Below are 19,086 nucleotides of genomic sequence, written 5' to 3'. Positions count from 1 at the left end.
AAGTCCTTTCCTTGCTAATCACTTGCAAAGAAAGGCAACAGCTCTCCTTTTGAAGAAGGCTACACTTTTCACAGGGAGTGCAGAAGGGCCCCCACAGGCCGGACCCAGACGTGGCGCCTTATATTTCAGGGGGTGTCGGAACAACGTGATATATGAACTCCAAGATGGGATTTGAATTCTGCCTTGTGAATTACACAAATGCTGAGGAAACAGAGGTGCAAGAGAAGGAAAGGGGAGCAGAGAAGCAGTAAAGGTCATGATTGTGTTGCCCGCTGAGAGGCTCCCAGCTCTCCCCCATCCATTACCCCTCCCACCCCGTTCAACTATCAGGATTTCTGTATTTCCTCTTACCTTGTCCTGTGAGCATGTTTGACAGAATCCTTGTTTCCTTCCCTTCAAATAACCCGCGCTCTGCCACTTACTAGCTGTATGACCTTGGGCAAGTCAGGTACCCAGTTTTATGCCTCAGTTTCTTCATCTATAAAATGGGAACAATCATGGCAAATTGTGAGGATAAAGAGTTAATGTATATAAAGCACTCAGAACAGCGTGCAGCCCATAAACAATATTAGCCATTATGATTATTATCAGCGTTATTATTATTTCTCCCCTTCCTCGAAGTCAAAGCCCCCCCCCACCTTACTACTAAAACCCAAGCAAATGCACACGCGCAGGTATATGCGTACATCTATCTATCTATCTATATGTACGCACATAGGTGTATGGTGCAATTTGTGCTCTCATCCATGGGGAATTCCGCCCTCGAGCACCAGAAGGTTCTCTCTTCCTCTGCCTGGGACATGTGAGGAGCACAGAGGCAGGGGGATGTCATGAGAGACCTGTCAGTGACACAGTATACCCACAGAGGAGGCCAGAGTGCCCCCTGCTGGGAAAGGGCTCAGGGGTTCTCCCTGCGCACTGGGCCCCTCGGCCCCCAACCACCGTCCTCTTCCACCGTCATTGCTCACCTCCCACGTGACAGGACAGGGGGAGGTGAGGCTGTCTCCTTTCGGGAGAGGCTTCCTCCTGCGCATGCTCAAATCCCCCGTGCCAGGAGGGGCGTCGGGGACTCACTGAGCGAGCGCAGGCAGGTCCCTTCGCCACGCAGTGTTCTGACTTCACGTCTGGAAGACCTGCAGGTGCTGACACCTGCCTCCTAGGGCTGTTAGGAATACACGGCCAGGACCCAGAACACTGCCCGGCACAGAGCGCCACTCAGGAAATGACTGTTCTTCTTGTCATCGTCATTTTTAGAAAGGTGCCCCCGAGACTGCAAGAGCAGGCAGATGTAACCAGAGCAAACCCTCTAGGGTGCTCACTACACCAGGCGCTGCACCCAGCGTCTTACGCGTGTAATCCACTCAATCTTCACACTAGCCCGTGAAGTAGATCTGTCATCGCCCCCTCCTTCAGAGGAGAAACTGAGACACTGAGAAGTTAGGGGACTTGTTAGCAGCTCAAATAGCCAGCGAGCAGCAGGCCCCCTACTTGAGCCCAGCCAGCCTCAGATGTGTGTTCGAGGAGGCACTGGGGGCTCCCACCCACGTGACTCTGGGCAGCTCCGTTGTTCTGAATCCGGGCATGACCTGGGCTCAGACTGCGCTGCTGCTGTGAGCCCGCGGCCGGCTCACCGTGCAGAGGGCTGGCTCTCCAGAAGGATGCTGCACCTGAGGGCTCCCTCACTGCAGTCCTGTGGTTGCAAAGACATTTGCAGAAATCGCTTCTCCTGGGACTGGCAGAGAGCCGAGCTGCCAGCTTCCCTGTCCTGATAGCGTCTAGCTTCCTTCTGTCACGGGGAGGACAGGGTCATCTGAGGGACTGTGGAGATGAGCGGGAGGGGGCTTGCAGGGACTGGAGAATGGAGGGAGGCGACTCAAGGGGCTTCTGTGAAAGTGCCCTGAACGGGGCCTGGACCGGAGCAGGCAGGAGTGCAGAACACTTTCCCTCCTTCCTCTCAGTGAGCAAACCTAGACCCAGACTGGCCTGCAGGAAAGAGATTTAAGCAGTCGGCTAATGGGACACTCGTTTCCACAGAATAGGCTCACTTTTTCATAGACTAGGACTGAGGTGGGGTCAGGCAAATTCAATAGGCACTAAAATTATTATTGAGCTGCCAGACAGCAGTGGTCAGAGGCCCCAGGCCTGTGTGGCATCCGGAGAGCCCTTTGTGCCCTTTCTAGACAGCCCCCTCCTCGGGGCTCAGGGACCTGTCTGGCCGCTGAACTCCCAGGAGGTCCGAGGGGTGTGACCTCCCTCCCTCCCGGGCTCCCTCCCTCCCACCACCCAGGCCCAGCCCAGGCCTGGCTATAAAGCTGGCCCAGCCTGGCCCTCAGCACACCCAGCTGGGACCCTCCCGGAGCCTCGTCCAGGGACACGTCCGCTCTGCCCCTCCGTCTCCCGAGCAGCACCATGCGGCCCCTCTGGCTCTGCTGGGCGCTCTGGGCGCTGCCCCTGGCCGGCCCCGGGGTGGCCCTGACCGAGGAGCGGGTCCTGGGCAGCCTGCTGCGGCAGCTGCGCCTCAGCGAGGCTCCCGTCCTGGACGAGGCCGATGTGGAGAGGCTGATCATCCCTGCCCACGTGAGGGCCCAGTACGTGGCCCTGCTGCAGCGCAGCCACGGGGCCCGCTCCCGGGGGAAGAGGTTCAGCCAGAGCTTCCGAGGTGAGGCCCTCCCTCCCTGCTGCAGCCTGGTCCTCGCGGGGTGGGGGTGGGGGGCCTGCTCTGGGGAGGCGATCTGGGGGCGCAGGGTCCACAGGGCGATGAGGAGGGACCATGGACTGTGAGGAAGGCTGGGCCCGGGCCCCTGGTCTCTGTCTGCACTGAGGGCCCCACCCCTCCGGGCCAGGAGGAGCTGGACCAAAGCTAAGGCATCAGAGAAGATGAGGATGGAGACGAGAAAGCAGAACCAATGGGAGCGTGTGGGTGTGGCGAGAACCCTGGCACAGTCTTAGGGAGAGGCGTAGAATCAGGGCTTCCGGGTACCGTTTTCACATTGCCACCAGTAGCCTGACCTTGAGCAAATGGTTTTTCTTGTTTGTTTGTTTGTTTGTTTGTTTTTGCGGTACGCGGGCCTCTCACTGTTGTGGCCTCTCCCGTTGCGGGGCACAGGCTCCGGACGTGCAGGCTCAGCAGCCATGGCTCACGGGCCCAGCCGCTCCGCGGCATGTGGGATCTTCCCGGACCGGGGCACGAACCCGTGTCCCCTGCATCGGCAGGTGGACTCTCAACCACTGCGCCACCAGGGAAACCCGAGCAAATGGTTTTAGAATCATCTTTTTGCTTCTCTGTTTGTTCCTCCGGAGCACTGGTGTGACTCTAGCTGACCCATCTCCCAGCGCTGTGAATACTAAAGTGCGTTATTGTGGATGAAAAGGTGTCAGGACAACACTGTAGCGTAACGCCGAGCTATTCAGCTGTCAGGGAGGCAGCCATCCTGAGTCCTATTCAGCCTCTTACCTCCCTGGGCCTGGACTCTCCTCCTCAGTGCCCAGAGCTAGACCCAAGGCCAGGTGCCCCCAGGGGAGGATTCTGATCTTCAGCATCTCAGCTGAGGTAGCCCTGTCAGCCCTGCCAGCCTTCCCGCTGGGCGGAGATTGTTACAAACAAGGCCCAGACACATAGGGGGATTTTTAGGTAACTGAGCTTGGCCCAGGGAGACAGAACAGGGGCTGGTCTCTCCCTGCCTGGCCGCCGCCTCAGTGGCCCTGCCACCCTCAGAGCTCCCCTGGTGCCAGGAGGGGCCCCGCTGACCCCGCTCGTGTCCCCAGAGGTGGCCGGCAGGTTCCTGGTGTCCGAGGTCTCCTCGCACCTGCTGGTGTTCGACATGGAGCAGCGGCTGCCGCCCCACAGCGAGCTGGTGCAGGCCGTGCTGCGCCTCTTCCAGGAGCCGGTCCCCAAGGCCGCGCTCCGCAGCCACGAGCGGCTCTTCCCGCGCAGCGACCGCGCGCGGATCACCGTCCAGTGGCTGCACGTCCGCGACGACGGTTCCAACCGCACCTCCCTCATCGACTCCAGGTGGGGAGGTGGCGGCTGGGGTGTGGGGCGGGGATGAGGAGGGGGACTGGGCCCGGCGCGGGAGGAGGGGTGCCCTGCGGGAGGAGGGGCGGCGCGGGGGGCCCCTGGGGGGGAGGGGAGGGGAGGAGAGGGGTGGGAGAGGGCCCCCCCCCCCGGGGCCACCCCAGCCGCCCCAGTCCCCACCCCTCAGCGCGGGCCCGTGTCTCCGTGTGGTGTCGCAGGCTGGTGTCCATCCACGAGAGCGGCTGGAAGGCCTTGGACGTGACGGACGCCGTGAACTTCTGGCAGCAGCTGCGCCGGCCCCGGCAGTCGCTGCTGCTGCAGGTGTCGGTGCAGCGGGAGCACCTGGGCCCGCTGGCCTCCAGCGCCCACACGCTGGTCCGCTTCGCCTCGCAGGGGCCGTCGGGCGCCGGGCAGCGGGAGCCCCAGCTGGAGCTGCACACCCTGGACCTCAGGGATTACGGGTAGGTGCAGGGCCAGGACTCTAGTAGACTGGGTGGTCCAGGCCCACGGCGGCGGGGACCAGCCGGGGGGCAGATGCAGATAGCCCCAGGATGCAACTGATTCCCCACTACATGTTAAGAGTTTCTAATGGTAGGAATTTTTATTATCCAAATATTTTATTGAAAATATCTTCAGGGAATTCCCTGGAACCCCAGTGGTTAGAACTCCTCACTTTCACTGTGGGCGGGGGGGTGAGGGGGGTGCAGGTTTAGTCCCTGGTCGGGGAGCTAAGATCCCGTAAGCCAACCAACAGGCAAAAAGAAAACAAACAAAACCAAAAACTGAAAACCAAAACCCAAAAAACTTCAGGTATTTTCAACAAGCTTTATGTTGTCATTGATACGTATACATTATTGTAATCATCTATTTTCACTCTACCCTCTTCCCTGATTAATTCTTTGAAAAATATTAGCATTAGCGGTTACTAGGGTTAAACAGCTTTCCTCTGGCATTGGTGAATTCTTTCTTCTTGGGACGAGTTAGCTCTTTGGAGTGGATGGAGCTGTGTAGTAGGGTGATTAATAACAGGGCTTTGGAATCGTACAGCCTGGGTCCATGTACCTTTGCCTTCTACTGCTGCTGGAACTCTGGCATGTCAGTTAACACCTCTGTGTCCTCGTGTGTAATGGGAATGATACTGGAACCTCTTCAAGGTTCATCTGAGGATGAAATGCAAGTATCATCTGAGATAATATATGTAAAGTACTTAGTTCAGTGCCTAGCATAATAGGAAACCTTTAGTGAACAGTAACTGATTTATAATTTATGTTTTGGATATGTTTATTCATTCACCACTTATCACAAATAGCCAGCATTTTGAACATAACAAGAGATGGACCATAAATCTCCCTCCAGATGCCCCACTAAGCCCCGCCCTGGGCTCCCTGACCTCTGCCCTCCCAGCTGACCTCTGCCCTCCCAGCTGACCTCTGCCCTCCCAGCTGACCTCTGACTCTGCCTCTCCTTGCCCCCCACAGAGCTCAGGGAAACTGTGATCCTAAGGCACCAGCGACCGAGGGCACCCGCTGCTGCCGCCGGGAGGTGTACATTGACCTGCAGGGGATGAAGTGGGCTGAGAACTGGGTCCTGGAGCCCCCAGGCTTCCTGGCCTATGAGTGTGTGGGCACCTGCCAGCAGCCCCCAGAGTCCCTGACCTTCAAGTGGCCATTTCTGGGGCCGAGACAGTGCATCGCCTCAGAGACGACCTCGCTGCCCATGATTGTCAGCATCCCGGAGGGAGGCAAGCCCAGGCCCCAGGTGGTCAGCTTGCCCAACATGAGGGTGCAGAAGTGCAGCTGTGCCTCGGATGGGGCGCCTGTACCAAGGAAGCTGGAGCCGTAGGTGTGGGGTGCAGCCATGGAGGCTCTGACTAGACACGTGCACAAAGCAGGTCTTAACATAGGTCTTAATTTTCTACTTAGCAAGTTACCCCTGCCCCAATTGAGTGCCCCTATTTTACCTGTCTCGTGTGTTCTTCCATTTCTTGCTCTCCTGTCCGTCACGCACCCTAAGCACTTACATGAGTAATTAATGCAACCCGATTGCAGAGCTGTAGAGGGAAATCCCAGCCTACTTGATAAAGGATATAGCTGAGCAGGGACAGATTGTCAGCTAGGAGCTTCTGTTCTCTAGCAGATTCTCAACCGAGTATGGGACAACAGACCCTACAATGAGAAGTGCGAAAATAGACTGATTTACTCTATTATATGAGGAATTAAAACAAAACAAAAAATCCCTCTGTTGCCCCTAGGTAGGGAGGAGGTCTAAAAAGAAGCCCCATTCACCAAAATGTTGATCCACTCTGGGCTTTTGTACATATACTTGGGTCCCCAGTCCCCTGAGAGAGTGCTAGAAGGGAGGATGAAGGGCTTTAGGCTAGGGGCAGTGGACAGGGTATCAGGATACCTGGTTTCTGGATCTAATAGGGCCATAAACTGTGACCTCAGACAAATGCAGAAGCCTTTGGGCCACCATTTCCTTTTAAAAAGGAGGATTTGGGATTCAGCTCTAGGACTTTATCGCCCTGGGGATCAGACAGCCCTAAACTCACCCACTCCTCTGCTCCTCCAGAGACAGAGCATTGCCTGTGCATATGTAGGTTATTTCCCCCACTATTTTAGAGAACTTATCACCAGAACCCACATGTATTTACGTGTGTTTTTTTTTAACTTAGCAAAAAGAAAACAATCGAATGTAGATAATCTGCTGAAATAAAAGTGATGTTTCACTCTGTGTCTCTGTATTTAATTTGTAGTGTCCTTGACGTAGGAGAGAGGGAGCAATAATGGGGAATGAGAGCGACATAAGGATCTGAAGAATGGGCGTGACCAAGATCCCCCAACCCCTAGGTGGCGCTGAAGACTGTAATAACGGTTTAGATTCTCCTTTTATTTGTAATATTTATATCCCTCCAACTCTCATTCCAAAAATAGTATTGTAAACAATTATTGCATTAGTGGTTCTGGGGACAGGGAAGGCAAGCGAATGTTTACTGAGCATTCACTCTGAACCTGGGACCTATGCTAGGCAACCTCATATACATTATACGACTTAATTCTTGCAACTACTCCTTGAGGTAGGTATTATTATTCCCATTTTTCAGATGAAGAAATCAAGGCTGAGGCAATGCAAATCTATGGGGTAGAGATCAGCATGCCCCATGCTCTGCTGATGACACAGGCATTAGTTAACTTGTCATTTGGAAGCTGCCACATCTGGCAACTCCCCTACATTTACCTTTCCCGCTCAACGGGGTTTCCTTATGCCTGACTTATTGAAGTTCATGGATTTTCTATTTTGGCATACAAAGCTAATTAATAGCAACTGAATAGCAAAGGGGAAAAGGAGCTAGTCTATGGACAGGCAGGACTTGAGGACTCGGCAAGAATATTGTTGGAGATGGGGAGAGAAGATTTGTCTCTGACTTGTAAATGGCTATCTTACCTCTGTAAGACATCAAAATGGAGAACTGCCACTTGGCGTGTTGTGAGCACCAGGGCAAACAGTCGCTTTCTCTACAAGAAGGATATCAAAATCATCTAAAGAATTCTACCAGCTTCTCAGTGATGTATCTGTGGCTCTAAAAGGTCTGTGGACTCCTAACCAGTCACATGCAATCAGTGGCAAGGATGGGCCTGCTCACATCATCCCATGCGAGCTAAAAATACCTAGGAAATCGCCTTCATTTCAAAAAGTAAGGATGTGCCCATCAGCGCAGGGAGACAATGTGGTAGACAAAATGTTCTCCCCAAATACGTCCATGCCCCCCAATCCTTAGAAACTATGACTGTGTTCTGTTACATGGTAAAGGGACTTCGCAAATGTAATTAAGTTTACAGACCTTAAAATAGAGAGATTGGTTTGGATTATGCCGATGCACCCGATCTAATCACATGAAAGCAGAGCTCTCTCCAGCTGGAGGCAGGAGAGATGAGGCAGAAGGGGAGGTCAAAGAGATTCAAAGCTTGAGAAGGACTCGATCTGCCATTGCCGGTTTGTAGATGAAAAGGACCATGAGCCAGGGAATGTGAGTAACTTCTAGAAGGTGAGAATGACTCCCAGCTGACAGCCAGCAAGGAAAAGGGACCTCAGTCCTACAGCCACATGGAACCAAATTCTTCCAACAACCTGAATGAGACTGGACGCCGATTTCCCCCCAGAACCTCCAGATAAGAACCCAGATCAGTCGACACCTTGATTTGGCGCACAGAAGCCAGTTGGGCCCACTCAGATTTCTGACCCACAGAATGTGAGATAACTAATCCGTTTTGTTTTAAGCTGCTAACTTTGTGGTGAATTCTTACGGCAGCAGCAGAAAACTATTACAGACAGTGAACCAAATCCCATTAGAAGTGAGCTGTAATTACAATTTTTTTCCACTGAGTAAAGTAACAACATTACAGATAATTTTGAATGAATTGAAAACTACCCATAATCCCACCATCCTAAAACAAAATTGTTTCGGTTTTTGAATCTCCTGTTCATACACAACCTGACCTGTTTACATACAACAGGAGTACATACCTGTTTTAAAAAATCAATGTTAAGGGAATTCCCTGGCGGTCCAGTGGTTAGGACTCAGCGCTCTCACTGCCAAGGGCTCCAGGTTCGATCCCTGGTCGGGGAAAAAGCCTGATCCCACAAGCCGCGTGGCATGGTCAAAAAAAAAAGAAAAATCAAGGTTAAGGTGGGCCTTACCGCATATGAAAAAGAGGTGTAGAGTCATATTCCAAAAGAGTCACATTGATTCTCTTTAGGTGGTGGGATTAAAGGCAGTGTTCATTTTTCCATTTGATCTAATTTCTAATTGTTCTACAGTAAACATGGATTATTGGTATAAGAACAACAACAGCAAGGCAAGTATGCATGCAAAGTGTGACTCCCTGGAGATTCCTATATCGGGAAGGAGTCAAGGGGACCTGCCATTTGACGGGCTGGGAGCAGCTCAGGATTTGCCCTCATTCCCTGAATCATCTCCATTCTTAGGAAGATGAGCCTGCTATCCAGAGACAGACCAGGAAGGATGTCCTGAAGCCTTGAGAGTGAAGACCCTGGACAAGTGAAAGCAGAAATGAAGCACTGTCCACTTTGTTGGGACAGCTGGAGGTGAAGAGGGGGCAGGACCGTGGGGTGGGGGGTGAGAAGGGAGGAAGGGCAGGAACAGCTCAACCCATCTGACTGGTGGATGCGAGGATCAGAGGAGAGGAGTGAGGTGGGCAGTCCTGGAAGCTTAGTGAACTCCCCGTTTCCTTTCTGGACTTCTCTGTCTGTTCAGATGGAATAAAGTGATAGAGTAGGCACCCAAGAAGACAGGTGCCAGAGAAGGAGAGTATATGTCCATGGCAGAATGGCAGCACCAGGCTTCCTGAGGGTATGTCCTAAGTGGCTGGGTGGGGAGGACGGGTCTTTTCTCATCTCATCTCATCTCATCCATCCAACACTTGTACCCAAAGGAACTTCACAGGCATCAAACGTTATGGCCATGGGAGCCACAGCAGGGGCCGCTGCGCAGACAAAATGAGCCTTTAGAGTCAGCAAGGTCATCATAAGAAAATGAAATGGGATTGCCTACAATTAAAATATATATTTAAAACTTTGTATGCATAAACTTTAAACTTTGGGGGTAAAAAAAAAAAAAGATCACAAAGTACCACTAAAAATAGCCAGTTTCTGGTCAGGAGTTCACATGTTCAAGCTTAGTCAGGAGGACCAAGTGCTTTGGCTGCTCCCTGTCTTACGTGGCCTGCCCTGGCTGGGAATCAAGCCAGCACTGGGGGCCACCAACTCGGCCTCCTTTCCCAGGCTCTCCAGTCCTCCTCATATTTCACCTCCACTCCTGGAAGCTGAGGCAGGAGTTACCAAGGCAACCAGGTAAGGGATGGATGTGTGTAAGGGGACTGCAGGTGTGAGATACTGGTGTCTCCTACACCTCACCCCACTCCAACACACACACACTCACGCGCACACACACACTCGGCGCACAACCTTTTTTTTTTTTTTTTTTTTTTGCGGTATGCAGGCATCTCACTGTTGTGGCCTCTCCCGTTGCCGGACGCGCAGACTCAGTGGCCATGGTTCACGGGCCCAGCCGCTCCGCGGCACGTGGGATCCTCCCAGACCGGGGCACGAACCCGCGTCCCCTGCATCGGCAGGCGGACTCTCAACCACTGCGCCACCAGGGAAGCCCGTGCACAACCTTTTGTACTGCAGCCCAGAGCCAGACGGCCAGGGGGCCCTGCAGCCTCCCAGTGGACCGTGGGGAACCCGAGCATCCCTCAGAAGCACAGGCACCGTTAGGAAGTTCTGGTTCCAGTCCCCAAGGTCCTCGTGATGTAGGTGTTCCTTCTGGTTAGTGAGCTCCTCGGCACCTTTCCTAAGGGCTGTGTCATAAGTCCCCCTCTTCCTTCAGCTAGTGTGAGCTGTAGGGTTTCTGGTGTCAGAGCCCACGCTGGTGACAACTAGGCTGGGCTGCAACATGGCCACTATGGGAAGCATTTAAGGCTTCTACACACAGAACCACGAGATCTCACTTTCAGGGATCCAAGCTAAGGAAATAGTCAAAGAGTTAGGCAAAGACTTTCTCACAGTAGTATGAACAATAATTTTAAAAATTGATATAGGTTTTATGAAGATAAGGACTTTTGTCTGTTTTGTTCGTGGCTGGATCCCCAGAAACTGGCTCAATAAATATATATTGAATGAATTAATAAACCTAATGCTGATCTTTGAGAGCATGGCTAAATTAGTACAGTGCATCCATTTAATGGAACGCTAAGTAGTCACTAAAATCTTGTTTTAAGTAACTTTTCAGTGACATTGGAAAATATTTATTGTATATCTAGTATAGAAATTTCAAAACTACATGTATATCATTTATTTCCAACGATGGAAAAGGTATGTATGCATACAAAATAATGTGTAAGGAAAAAAAATGTCTGCAGAAAATGATCCTTAGGAAGTATGGCTATGGGTGATTTTGACTTTTACTTTTTTTGTATTTTCTAAATTTTTTCTCAATATACATGTATTACTTTCCTAATCAGAGAAAGTTATAGAAATGTAATTTTGCTTCACAGTAAATATTTGGTCCTCACTTTTTAAAAATTAATTAATTTTTGGCTGCGTTGGGTTTTCTTTGCTGCCAAAGGAAGGGGGGTGCTACTCTTCACTGCAGTGCACGAGCTTCTCATTGCTGTGGCTTCAGTAGTTGTGACACGCGGGCTCAGTAGTTGTGACACGCGGGCTCAGCAGTCGTGGCCCGCGGGCTCTAGGCGCGCGGCTTCAATAGTTGTGGCACACCAGCTTAGTTACTCCGCGGCATGTGGGCATGTGGGATCTTCCAGGACCAGGGATCCAACCGGCGTCCCCTGCATTGTCAGGTGGATTCTTAACTACTGCAACACCAGGTAAGTCCCTGGTCCTCACTTTTAAGGGTCCAGAAACTCAAGAACCAGGGACGTGTCCTCCTGGACGTGATCAACTGGAGGAACATTGCAGAAAGCCTGGGGGTGGGGTGTGGATTATACGGAAAGGCCTGTAGAAAGACTGAGAGAGGCGGTGGTGAACCAACTGTCTCTCCTGCTGTTCTGAGACGCCTCCCTCTTGAGATGCCATCTCCTTCCTCTGTCACCTGTCCCCCGTAGTACTTATATTTACTACTGATGAAAACGTAAACATCACATTTGTGGAGCGTTTTAAAGCAAGTGGCGGTGGTCGGGGTTACTTTAGTCAGGCTCTAAGGAGCCCATCATTTCCTAAACAGAGGAACTGACCCTATTCGCAATCTAGTTAATAAGACCAATCGCGTGAACCACGCAAGTTCAAGTGAGTAACCGCGGCTCCCCCGCTGCCTCCCCGCGCGGGCCGGGAGGGAGCGGGCGGCAGCCGGGGGCCTCCCAGCTCCAACGCGGGCGCACCGAGGCGCCTGGCTCGGAGCCCACAGGTCCCCAAGCTCCTGTCTGAAGCCCCGCCAAGAGCGTCACATTCGTCCCCTCAAATCAGCAACCTGGAGAGCTCCTCTTGCCCTCGAGGTGCGGCTCATGGCCAGCACCAAGAATAATATTAGCCAGACCTCTGCCCGTTCTCAGCGCTGAGCCCCACGCGGCTTCCAATGGCTGGGCTCTCCGGCCCCCAGGGGTGGGGCCCACATGAGGCGGAAATCCCGGCTTCACGCGCCGCGTCCGAGATTCCACCCGCCAATCCCGTGCGCAGGAGGCGGGCACACGGCCTCGTCCCGGCCTAGGATTGGTCGCCCTGGAGGGGCGGGACACTTGGGCTCCTGCGGCGCAGTCGGTGAGTGTGAATGAGGAGGGGTGGCGGGATCCGGCCCGGAAGCTGCGGGCAGCTCCCGCGATTCGGCTCCGGGGCTCTGCGCCCGCTGTGCCCTCCGTTCTCCACTCTTCTTTTAGGGCACCTTTGAGCCGAATTCTGCGGCGGCCCGGCAGACGCAGACCCTGGAACCATGAGCGTGGGCTTCATCGGCGCTGGCCAGCTGGCCTGTGCCCTGGCGCGGGGCTTCACGGCCGCAGGTAAGCGCCTGGAGGCGGGAGGCGGATGTGCGGACGGTTCCTAGCCTACCCTGTGAACCGCCCTCCACCCCACGAACGTGAATGAATGAAGAAAGGGGAATTTGTGTCTGCTGGGGGAGAGGAAACTCCTCTTAAGCAGCAAGAGAGTCATGCCCGCGTAAGGGATTGAGCGGGGAGAAAGACACTAGCAGCCGTCTCCACAACGGTCAGAACGTCGTGGGTTTTGACTCTGCTTTCCCGGGGAAAGCATGGGAACCGGGTGGGCCATGATCCCCAGTTGAAAAGCCCTGTCTTCTCCAGGCATCCTGTCGGCTCACAAGATAATAGCCAGCTCCCCGGACATGGACCTGCCCACAGTGTCCGCGCTCAGGGTAGGTGGGGCAGGGGGGTAACTGGGGAAGAGGGTGAAGGCCCAGGAGAAGGATGGCCTGATGAGCTGAGCCCCTGTGCTGGTCCATGGTCGGCGCTGACCTACCCACCAGGAGCATAATCCTCCACCTTCCATGGGGCAGCTCAGGGTGGTGGGAGCACCCAGGCAGACAGACTTGGGTTCTAATCCAGATACTGGGGTGGTTAGAAGGTTAGTTGAGGTTTTATGTATGGAAAGCACCTGGCGCATAGTAGGTATCCAATAAAATACTCACTTTTCTTCATCCACTGGCTAAGTGGCCTTACGGTCCTCGGCTACTCTGACACTGAGTTTCCTCATTTATAAAATGGAGACCACAATAGCCACTTAGCTGAATTATTCTGAGGCATAAAAGAGCGTGTTGGGAAAGAACCTGGCAGGTTAGTTGTTCCTCTGTCTAAAAAAAGAATATCCCAAGTCTTCACCCCAAACCTGAGCAGTGTGGGAGAGGATGTCTAATGAGGCGGGCGACAGGCAGTGTCTGTGCCTGGGATGGCTGATGTTACCAGCACTGGAGGGCCCTGCTTCTCCGTATGGAGTCTTAGAGAGATGGGTGTCCTCCAGCCCACCCCTGGACCACACAGAGACTGCACTCTGATGAACAAGTGTCTGGAGTTGGAATACGGCCTCGCTTCCGACCATTGGGCACTACTAGCATTTCACCTTTCCCTTTGCCACTTTCCAGCCATGGAGACTTCTTACCTGGCAGAGGGGTGCCTTGGGTGCCAGAGAAGTGGGGATGGGGGACAGCTGTTTCCTGGTTGCCATGGGGAAGCTTGTCCGCGTCCAGCACCTATGCTCACTTGCCCGGTAGCAACATCGGAAAACTTTGTGCCGGTGGCGGTAGGGGCAGACAGACCCTGAGGGGCTGGGGCAGGGAATTCCAGGCTTGTTGGGGGGTTCAGCTGCTCCTTGGGAGTTCCTGGGCCTAGTGAGGCTGCTGCACACCGTGAGCCCAGTGGTCTCCTCCCGCAGAAGATGGGTGTGAGCCTGACCCGGAGTAATAAGGAGACAGTGAGGCACAGTGACGTCCTGTTCCTAGCCGTGAAGCCACACATCATCCCCTTCATCCTGGACGAGATCGGGGCCGACGTCCAGGCCAGGCACATTGTGGTCTCCTGCGCGGCAGGCGTCACCATCAGCTCTGTCGAGAAGGTGCCCGTCTCGGCCCTGGCAGTCCTGTGTGAGGGGAGGAGGGGTGGGTGCTAGTGGGACTGGCCACTCACTCGGCCCTCTGCCTTAACCCCAGAAGCTGATGGCATTCCAACCGGCCCCCAAGGTGATCCGCTGCATGACCAACACACCCGTGTTGGTGCGAGAGGGCGCGACAGTGTACGCCACGGGCACCCACGCCCTGGTGGAAGATGGGCAGCTACTGGAGCAGCTCATGAGCAGCGTAGGCTTCTGCACTGAGGTGGAGGAGGACCTGATTGACGCCGTCACAGGGCTCAGCGGCAGCGGGCCTGCCTATGTGAGGCCCTCATATACTTACGCAGCCTTCTGGGGACCTAGGGGCGCAAGATGGGCTGGGAGGCAGGCCTGGGCTGGGGGTGTCACCCACCTCTTGGGCAAGGCAGGCTGGTGGAGGCGGTCAACCCTTGGAGCTAGTTCCAGTCATCAGGAAAAGTAGACTCTAGGGCGGGCCCCTGAGTGCCTGCTGCCCCAGGGCTCAGTGAGTGTCTCCACAGGCGTTCATGGCCCTGGACGCATTGGCCGACGGTGGGGTGAAGATGGGCCTGCCGAGGCGCCTGGCTGTCCGACTGGGGGCCCAGGCCTTGTTGGTCAGTATCTTCTGCCTGCGTGTTCTGGACCACAGTGTGGGGATGGGGTTCTTAGGGGTCACTGGGCCGGGGCAGGGCTTGGTTGGGAAGCTGGGATAAGGATTGGGGAGGAGCAGTGGGTGTGGAGAAGCTCATCTCAAGGGGCACCAGCTGTTTTCTGCTCTAATGCTTCCTTCCTGCCCTAGGGGGCTGCCAAGATGCTGCTGGACTCAGAGCAGCATCCGGGCCAGCTCAAGGACAATGTCTGCTCCCCTGGGGGGGCCACCATCCACGCCCTGCACGTCCTAGAGAGCGGGGGCTTCCGCTCCCTGCTCATCAACGCAGTTGAGGCCTCCTGCATCCAAACACGGTGGGTCTCTCTCCTCCTCTGCCCAGGCCCTCTACTCCCAGCCAGCCCCAGTATGGGCTGCACACCGTCTTGCAGAATCTGCCATCTTTGGTCCCATTACCAATGCTGGAGTCTGTGCTCTGTTTTGTTTTGTTTTGTTTTTAATTTATTATTTTTTTTTAATTTTTAAAATTTATTTATTTTTATGTGCTCTGTTAATAACCACGATTTATTAGACTTTGTTAGGTAAGGGTTTGTAGGCCCTCATTTAATTCTCACACAGTTCTGATAGCTGGGGTTAGCTTGATTTACAGATGAGGAAGTCGAGGCTTAGAGATACAGCTCTCCCAAGGTCAAACAGCTAGTAAGTGATGGAGGCAGGATTCGACCTCAAGTCTTTGACCTCCAGTCCTGTGATTTTTCCACCCTCTCTCTCCCCATCTGATCACAGATAACACTTAAAGCTCTGCATCTATGTAGTAACCCCTACTTAGTTAAATAGCACTTCTAGGAAGCTTAGGGGAGTTTTTGGTTTGGGGTTCTAAGTTTGGCTGGTACCAGGTCAACGAGGGTTGGGGGTTAAGTGGATGGGGAAGCCTCGTGCAGCTCTGGCTCCTCCTTCAACCTCTTGGGGCTTTGTCTGCAGAGAGCTGCAGTCCATGGCCGACCAAGAAAAGATCTCCCCAGCTGCCCTCAAGAAGACCCTCCTGGACAGAGTGAAGCTGGACTCCCGCACAGTGACCTCACTGACCCCCTCCAGCTCAGGGAAGCTCCTCACAAGAAGCCCAGTCCCAGGAGGCAAAAGAGACTAAGGCAGCCTCGGTCTGCCCTTCTCTCTGTGACCGGAGCCCTCGGATGAGGGACGCTGTGCAGTGCAGGGGTAGGCTCAGTCAGTCTTCAGGTCCTTGTGATAAAACCTCCTCAAGCCTGTTCAGACCAAGCAGCACTAGTTTCCCCTCCTGTCTCCAGTTAGAAGGTGCTCTGAAGGGGTGGTGGATGCTGGAAACGAGATGCAGCCCTGCACACCTCACACGGTTACAGGAGAGAGAGGCTGGGACTCCAGTCAGAGCCCCAGCTCCATAGGGAGATCTGGAGACCTTCAGCTGATGATCCCCTCACCTGGGGTCCTCCGGCTGGAGCCCAAGGCAGGGTCAGTCTGTTGCCAAGTCAAGGAGGGAAGAGGTACAAAACATGACAAGAGCTTTTCTCTTTGAATCGTTAAATGGAAAAGAAGAGAGTGACTTAGAATGATCATAGTTAATCAGAAATGCACCTATTAGACTTCTATTTAACTCTTGCTTCCGAGGTATACCATTGAAATGTGTTATTCAGTGCTGCTAAGCTTAGCTGCTTTAATAAAGCTTTATTTTTTATTACCCTGCTTTTCTTATGCTTTATCTTAAGTCATCATTCTAGAGAACTCGAGGCCCTCTCCAGGTGCTCCAGCTTCGAGAGAGTACTGCCTAAAGGCAAGAAGTAGGGATGAGAGGAATTAAGGGGCCAGGCCCTGAGAGCTGTAATGATACCCTGCTCCAGCCTGGCCCCTAGGGTCAGGGTCAGGGTCAGGAGATTGTGTTCTAGGATGGGCCAAAGCTCAGGGCAAAGAAGAGCCAAGTGGCCTTGGTGGGGGGCTGGCCACAGCCCAGACACAAAGGAGGAAGCTGCCTGCTTGTAGTGGGCCGGGCGCTACATCGGATCCAGACAGGTGCCCTCCGAGGGAGGAACTATTCTTTTTCTGACTTTATAGAGGATGCCGAGGCCTGAAGGGCATAAGCAGCTTACTCCAGTTGAGTTGTTGATCAGTTGTGGGGCCGTCCACACAGCCAGACTGAGCCTGGAGGTTCCCCCTGCAGGCCGTGTCTCTGGTGCTTGTCCCCACCAGCTCCTGCCTGTGGCACTGGCTTCAACATCAGCTCTGAGTTCACATCTTAGTTCCCACTGCTTTCAACTAGGCGACCTTGGAGAAGGTACTGAATATCTTGGACCTTAAGGTTTCATCCCTAGAAATATGGAGGTCACGCTTCATCAAAAGGTTCTGGTGGGAATGAAATGAGATCGTGTGGAGTTGCTCAGCAGAACATCTAGAACATGTGGACCCTTGTGCCAGTGGAGCTCATCCTTCACCCTCCCCTGAGAAGGGAGGGCAGCTGGGCCCCAACTCCAGCGTATTCCTAGGGGGCCAAAGTGACAACGAGTACGACAATACTAAAAGCTGTCATCTTTAAGCCCTCATTATATGGCAGCCCCTTTGCAAACCCTCTACATAAAGTTTCATGGCCTTAGGAGCTGGGTATAATTAAGAGTAAGAGGTTAAGTAAGTGGTCCAAAAAGATGACAGACCTTTCACCAAAGAAGATTTACAAATGGCAAATGAGATGCTCGACATCATTAGTAATGAGGGAAATGCAAACCAAAACCCAGTGAGATACCACTTCACACCCACTAGTGTGACTTCTAGTTAAAATAAAAAGGATAATAACGAATGTTGCAAGGATGTGGAGAAGTTAGAACCCTTGTGTATTGCTGGTAGGGGTGTAAAATGGTGCAGCAACTCTGGAAAACAGTCTGGTAGTTCTTCAAAAGGTTAAACAGTTGCCGTATGACCAGGCAATTCTACTTGTAGATACCTACCCGAGAGAGGTAAGAACAGATGTCCACGCAGAAACTTGCTCATGGCAGCCTTTCTGAAAATAGCCAAGAAGTGAAAACAACCCAAATGCTGAAAAACTGGTGAAGGGATAAAATGTGTTATACCCACACGATGGATATCATTCAGTAATAAAAAGGAAGTAGTGACACATGGTACAACATACGAACCCCAGAAACATCATGTTAAGGAAGTTGCTTGCAGAAGGCCACACATTATATGATTTCATTTACATGAAATGTCCAGAAAATGCAACTCTACAGAGATAGACTGGTTGCCTAGGGCTGGGGTGGGAATGGGACGAGGACAGGGTTTCTTCTGGAGTGATGAAGTGATTTAAAATCAGATTATGGCAATGGTTGCACAACTCTGGACATAGTCATTGAATCGTGAACTTAAAGTGCATGAATTTTACGGTGTATAAGTTACACTTCATAAAACTTAAAAAAAAGGAAATAGGCAGTTCCCTTGTGGCACAGGGGTTAGGATTCTGGGCTTTCACTGCTGTGGCCCGAGTTCAGTCCCTGGTTTAATTAGCTAGGAAGTGGTACCAGGGCTCAAATCCAAGTCTGATACCAAATTCTGTCCTTTCTGCACATATCCTGCTGGCAAGTTGTCTTAGGTGACAGGAGACTGCCCTTCATCTCCTCTCCTCTGCCCCCCTGCAAGGCCACCTCCTTCCCAGGCCTAAATCCACCAACACACATTTACTGAGGACCTACTAACTGCTAGGCCCTGGCTCATGCTTTGGTGTGTAGGGTCCACCTGGCTCAGGTGAGTCCTCACCTGCTCAGGGCCCCCTGCCCTTTGCTTCTGAGCTTCGACCCGGTGTGGGCAGGACTAGATTTCACCCAAGGTGGCTGCGGCCCCAGGCCTCCAGGGCGTAGGCGAAGAGGGCCACCCCTTGGAAACCAGTTCCGGTCGCCTTTCTGCGGGGCCTCAGGCTGGCGCCTCTCAGCTGCCCGCCTCCTCACAGGGCTGATGGGTGCGGGGGCTGGAGCTGCAGAGGACACCCTGGACAGAGGGTCTAGAGGCTGGGGCCCGAGCCACCAGGAAAGCCCGTGAATGCCTCCTGACGCCTTGTAGGAGTAAAAGCTGGTGTGAGAGGCTAGGGCAGCCTTCCCAAGAAACACGTGCGCAGCACTCCCTCTGTGCCAAGCGCCCTGTGAAGCCTGGGCGTGCCGCAGTCAGGAAGACTTGTCCTTGTTCTGAGTTGCACAAGGGCCGAGGAAAGATGTGGACACAGGGAGTAGAAGTGGAAAACACAGGAAGGCAGAGGAAAAGGAAGCACGGATATGGGTAAGAGTGAGGAAGGGCGCCAGCTAACCCCCTGCCTGCCCTCCCCCACTCTCTGCTTCTCCACCTGGACCCTGGGGGC

General features: G+C 53.4%; 2 protein-coding genes across 6 annotated transcripts; both read left to right on the top strand.

Moving 5' to 3' along the window:
* The first annotated feature begins 2,314 nt into the window (after positions 1-2,314).
* Positions 2,315-6,129, top strand: LOC114899454 (left-right determination factor 2-like). 2 transcript variants are annotated; one of them, XM_029230227.1, is made up of 5 exons: positions 2,315-2,659; positions 3,766-3,794; positions 3,897-4,012; positions 4,234-4,476; positions 5,494-6,129. In XM_029230227.1, exons 1-5 carry the CDS (start codon positions 2,410-2,412, stop codon positions 5,855-5,857), a joined length of 1,002 nt encoding a protein of 333 aa, XP_029086060.1. In that variant the 5' UTR covers positions 2,315-2,409; the 3' UTR covers positions 5,858-6,129. The 2 variants fall into 2 exon arrangements, with proteins under 2 accessions (XP_029086060.1, XP_029086059.1); XM_029230226.1 differs by having other exon boundaries at positions 2,341-2,659; positions 3,766-4,012; positions 5,494-5,857.
* Positions 6,130-12,296: 6,167 nt separating this feature from the next.
* On the top strand, positions 12,297-16,437 carry PYCR2 (pyrroline-5-carboxylate reductase 2). 4 transcript variants are annotated; one of them, XM_029231302.1, is made up of 8 exons: positions 12,297-12,307; positions 12,424-12,543; positions 12,844-12,914; positions 13,928-14,107; positions 14,202-14,423; positions 14,641-14,733; positions 14,919-15,082; positions 15,708-16,436. In XM_029231302.1, the coding sequence occupies exons 2-8, from the start codon at positions 12,477-12,479 to the stop codon at positions 15,871-15,873; spliced, it is 963 nt and encodes a 320-aa protein (XP_029087135.1). In that variant the 5' UTR covers positions 12,297-12,307; positions 12,424-12,476; the 3' UTR covers positions 15,874-16,436. The 4 variants fall into 4 exon arrangements, with proteins under 4 accessions (XP_029087135.1, XP_029087134.1, XP_029087136.1 ...); XM_029231301.1 differs by lacking the exon at positions 12,297-12,307 and having other exon boundaries at positions 12,322-12,543; positions 15,708-16,437; XM_029231303.1 differs by lacking the exon at positions 12,297-12,307 and having other exon boundaries at positions 12,322-12,543; positions 14,232-14,423.
* Positions 16,438-19,086: the final 2,649 nt, after the last annotated feature.

The sequence above is a fragment of the Monodon monoceros genome, unplaced genomic scaffold, assembly GCF_005190385.1.
Source record: "Monodon monoceros isolate NGI ecotype Baffin Bay Population unplaced genomic scaffold, NGI_Narwhal_1 Super_Scaffold_18, whole genome shotgun sequence".
NCBI lineage: Eukaryota > Metazoa > Chordata > Mammalia > Artiodactyla > Monodontidae > Monodon > Monodon monoceros.
This window is presented reverse-complemented; position numbering and strand designations above follow the sequence as displayed.

Bases quoted from the DNA above. Each gene is read 5' to 3' on its own strand.
- LOC114899454 (XM_029230226.1), top strand. From the start codon at position 2,410: ATGCGGCCCCTCTGGCTCTGCTGGGCGCTCTGGGCGCTGCCCCTGGCC. The intron at 2,660-3,765 runs GTGAGGCCCTCC...TCGTGTCCCCAG, and splicing joins GTTCAGCCAGAGCTTCCGAG to AGGTGGCCGGCAGGTTCCTG. The intron at 4,477-5,493 runs GTAGGTGCAGGG...TGCCCCCCACAG, and splicing joins CTGGACCTCAGGGATTACGG to AGCTCAGGGAAACTGTGATC.
- PYCR2 (XM_029231301.1), top strand. From the start codon at position 12,477: ATGAGCGTGGGCTTCATCGGCGCTGGCCAGCTGGCCTGTGCCCTGGCG. The intron at 14,108-14,201 runs GTGCCCGTCTCG...CCTTAACCCCAG, and splicing joins CCATCAGCTCTGTCGAGAAG to AAGCTGATGGCATTCCAACC. The intron at 15,083-15,707 runs GTGGGTCTCTCT...CTTTGTCTGCAG, and splicing joins GCCTCCTGCATCCAAACACG to AGAGCTGCAGTCCATGGCCG.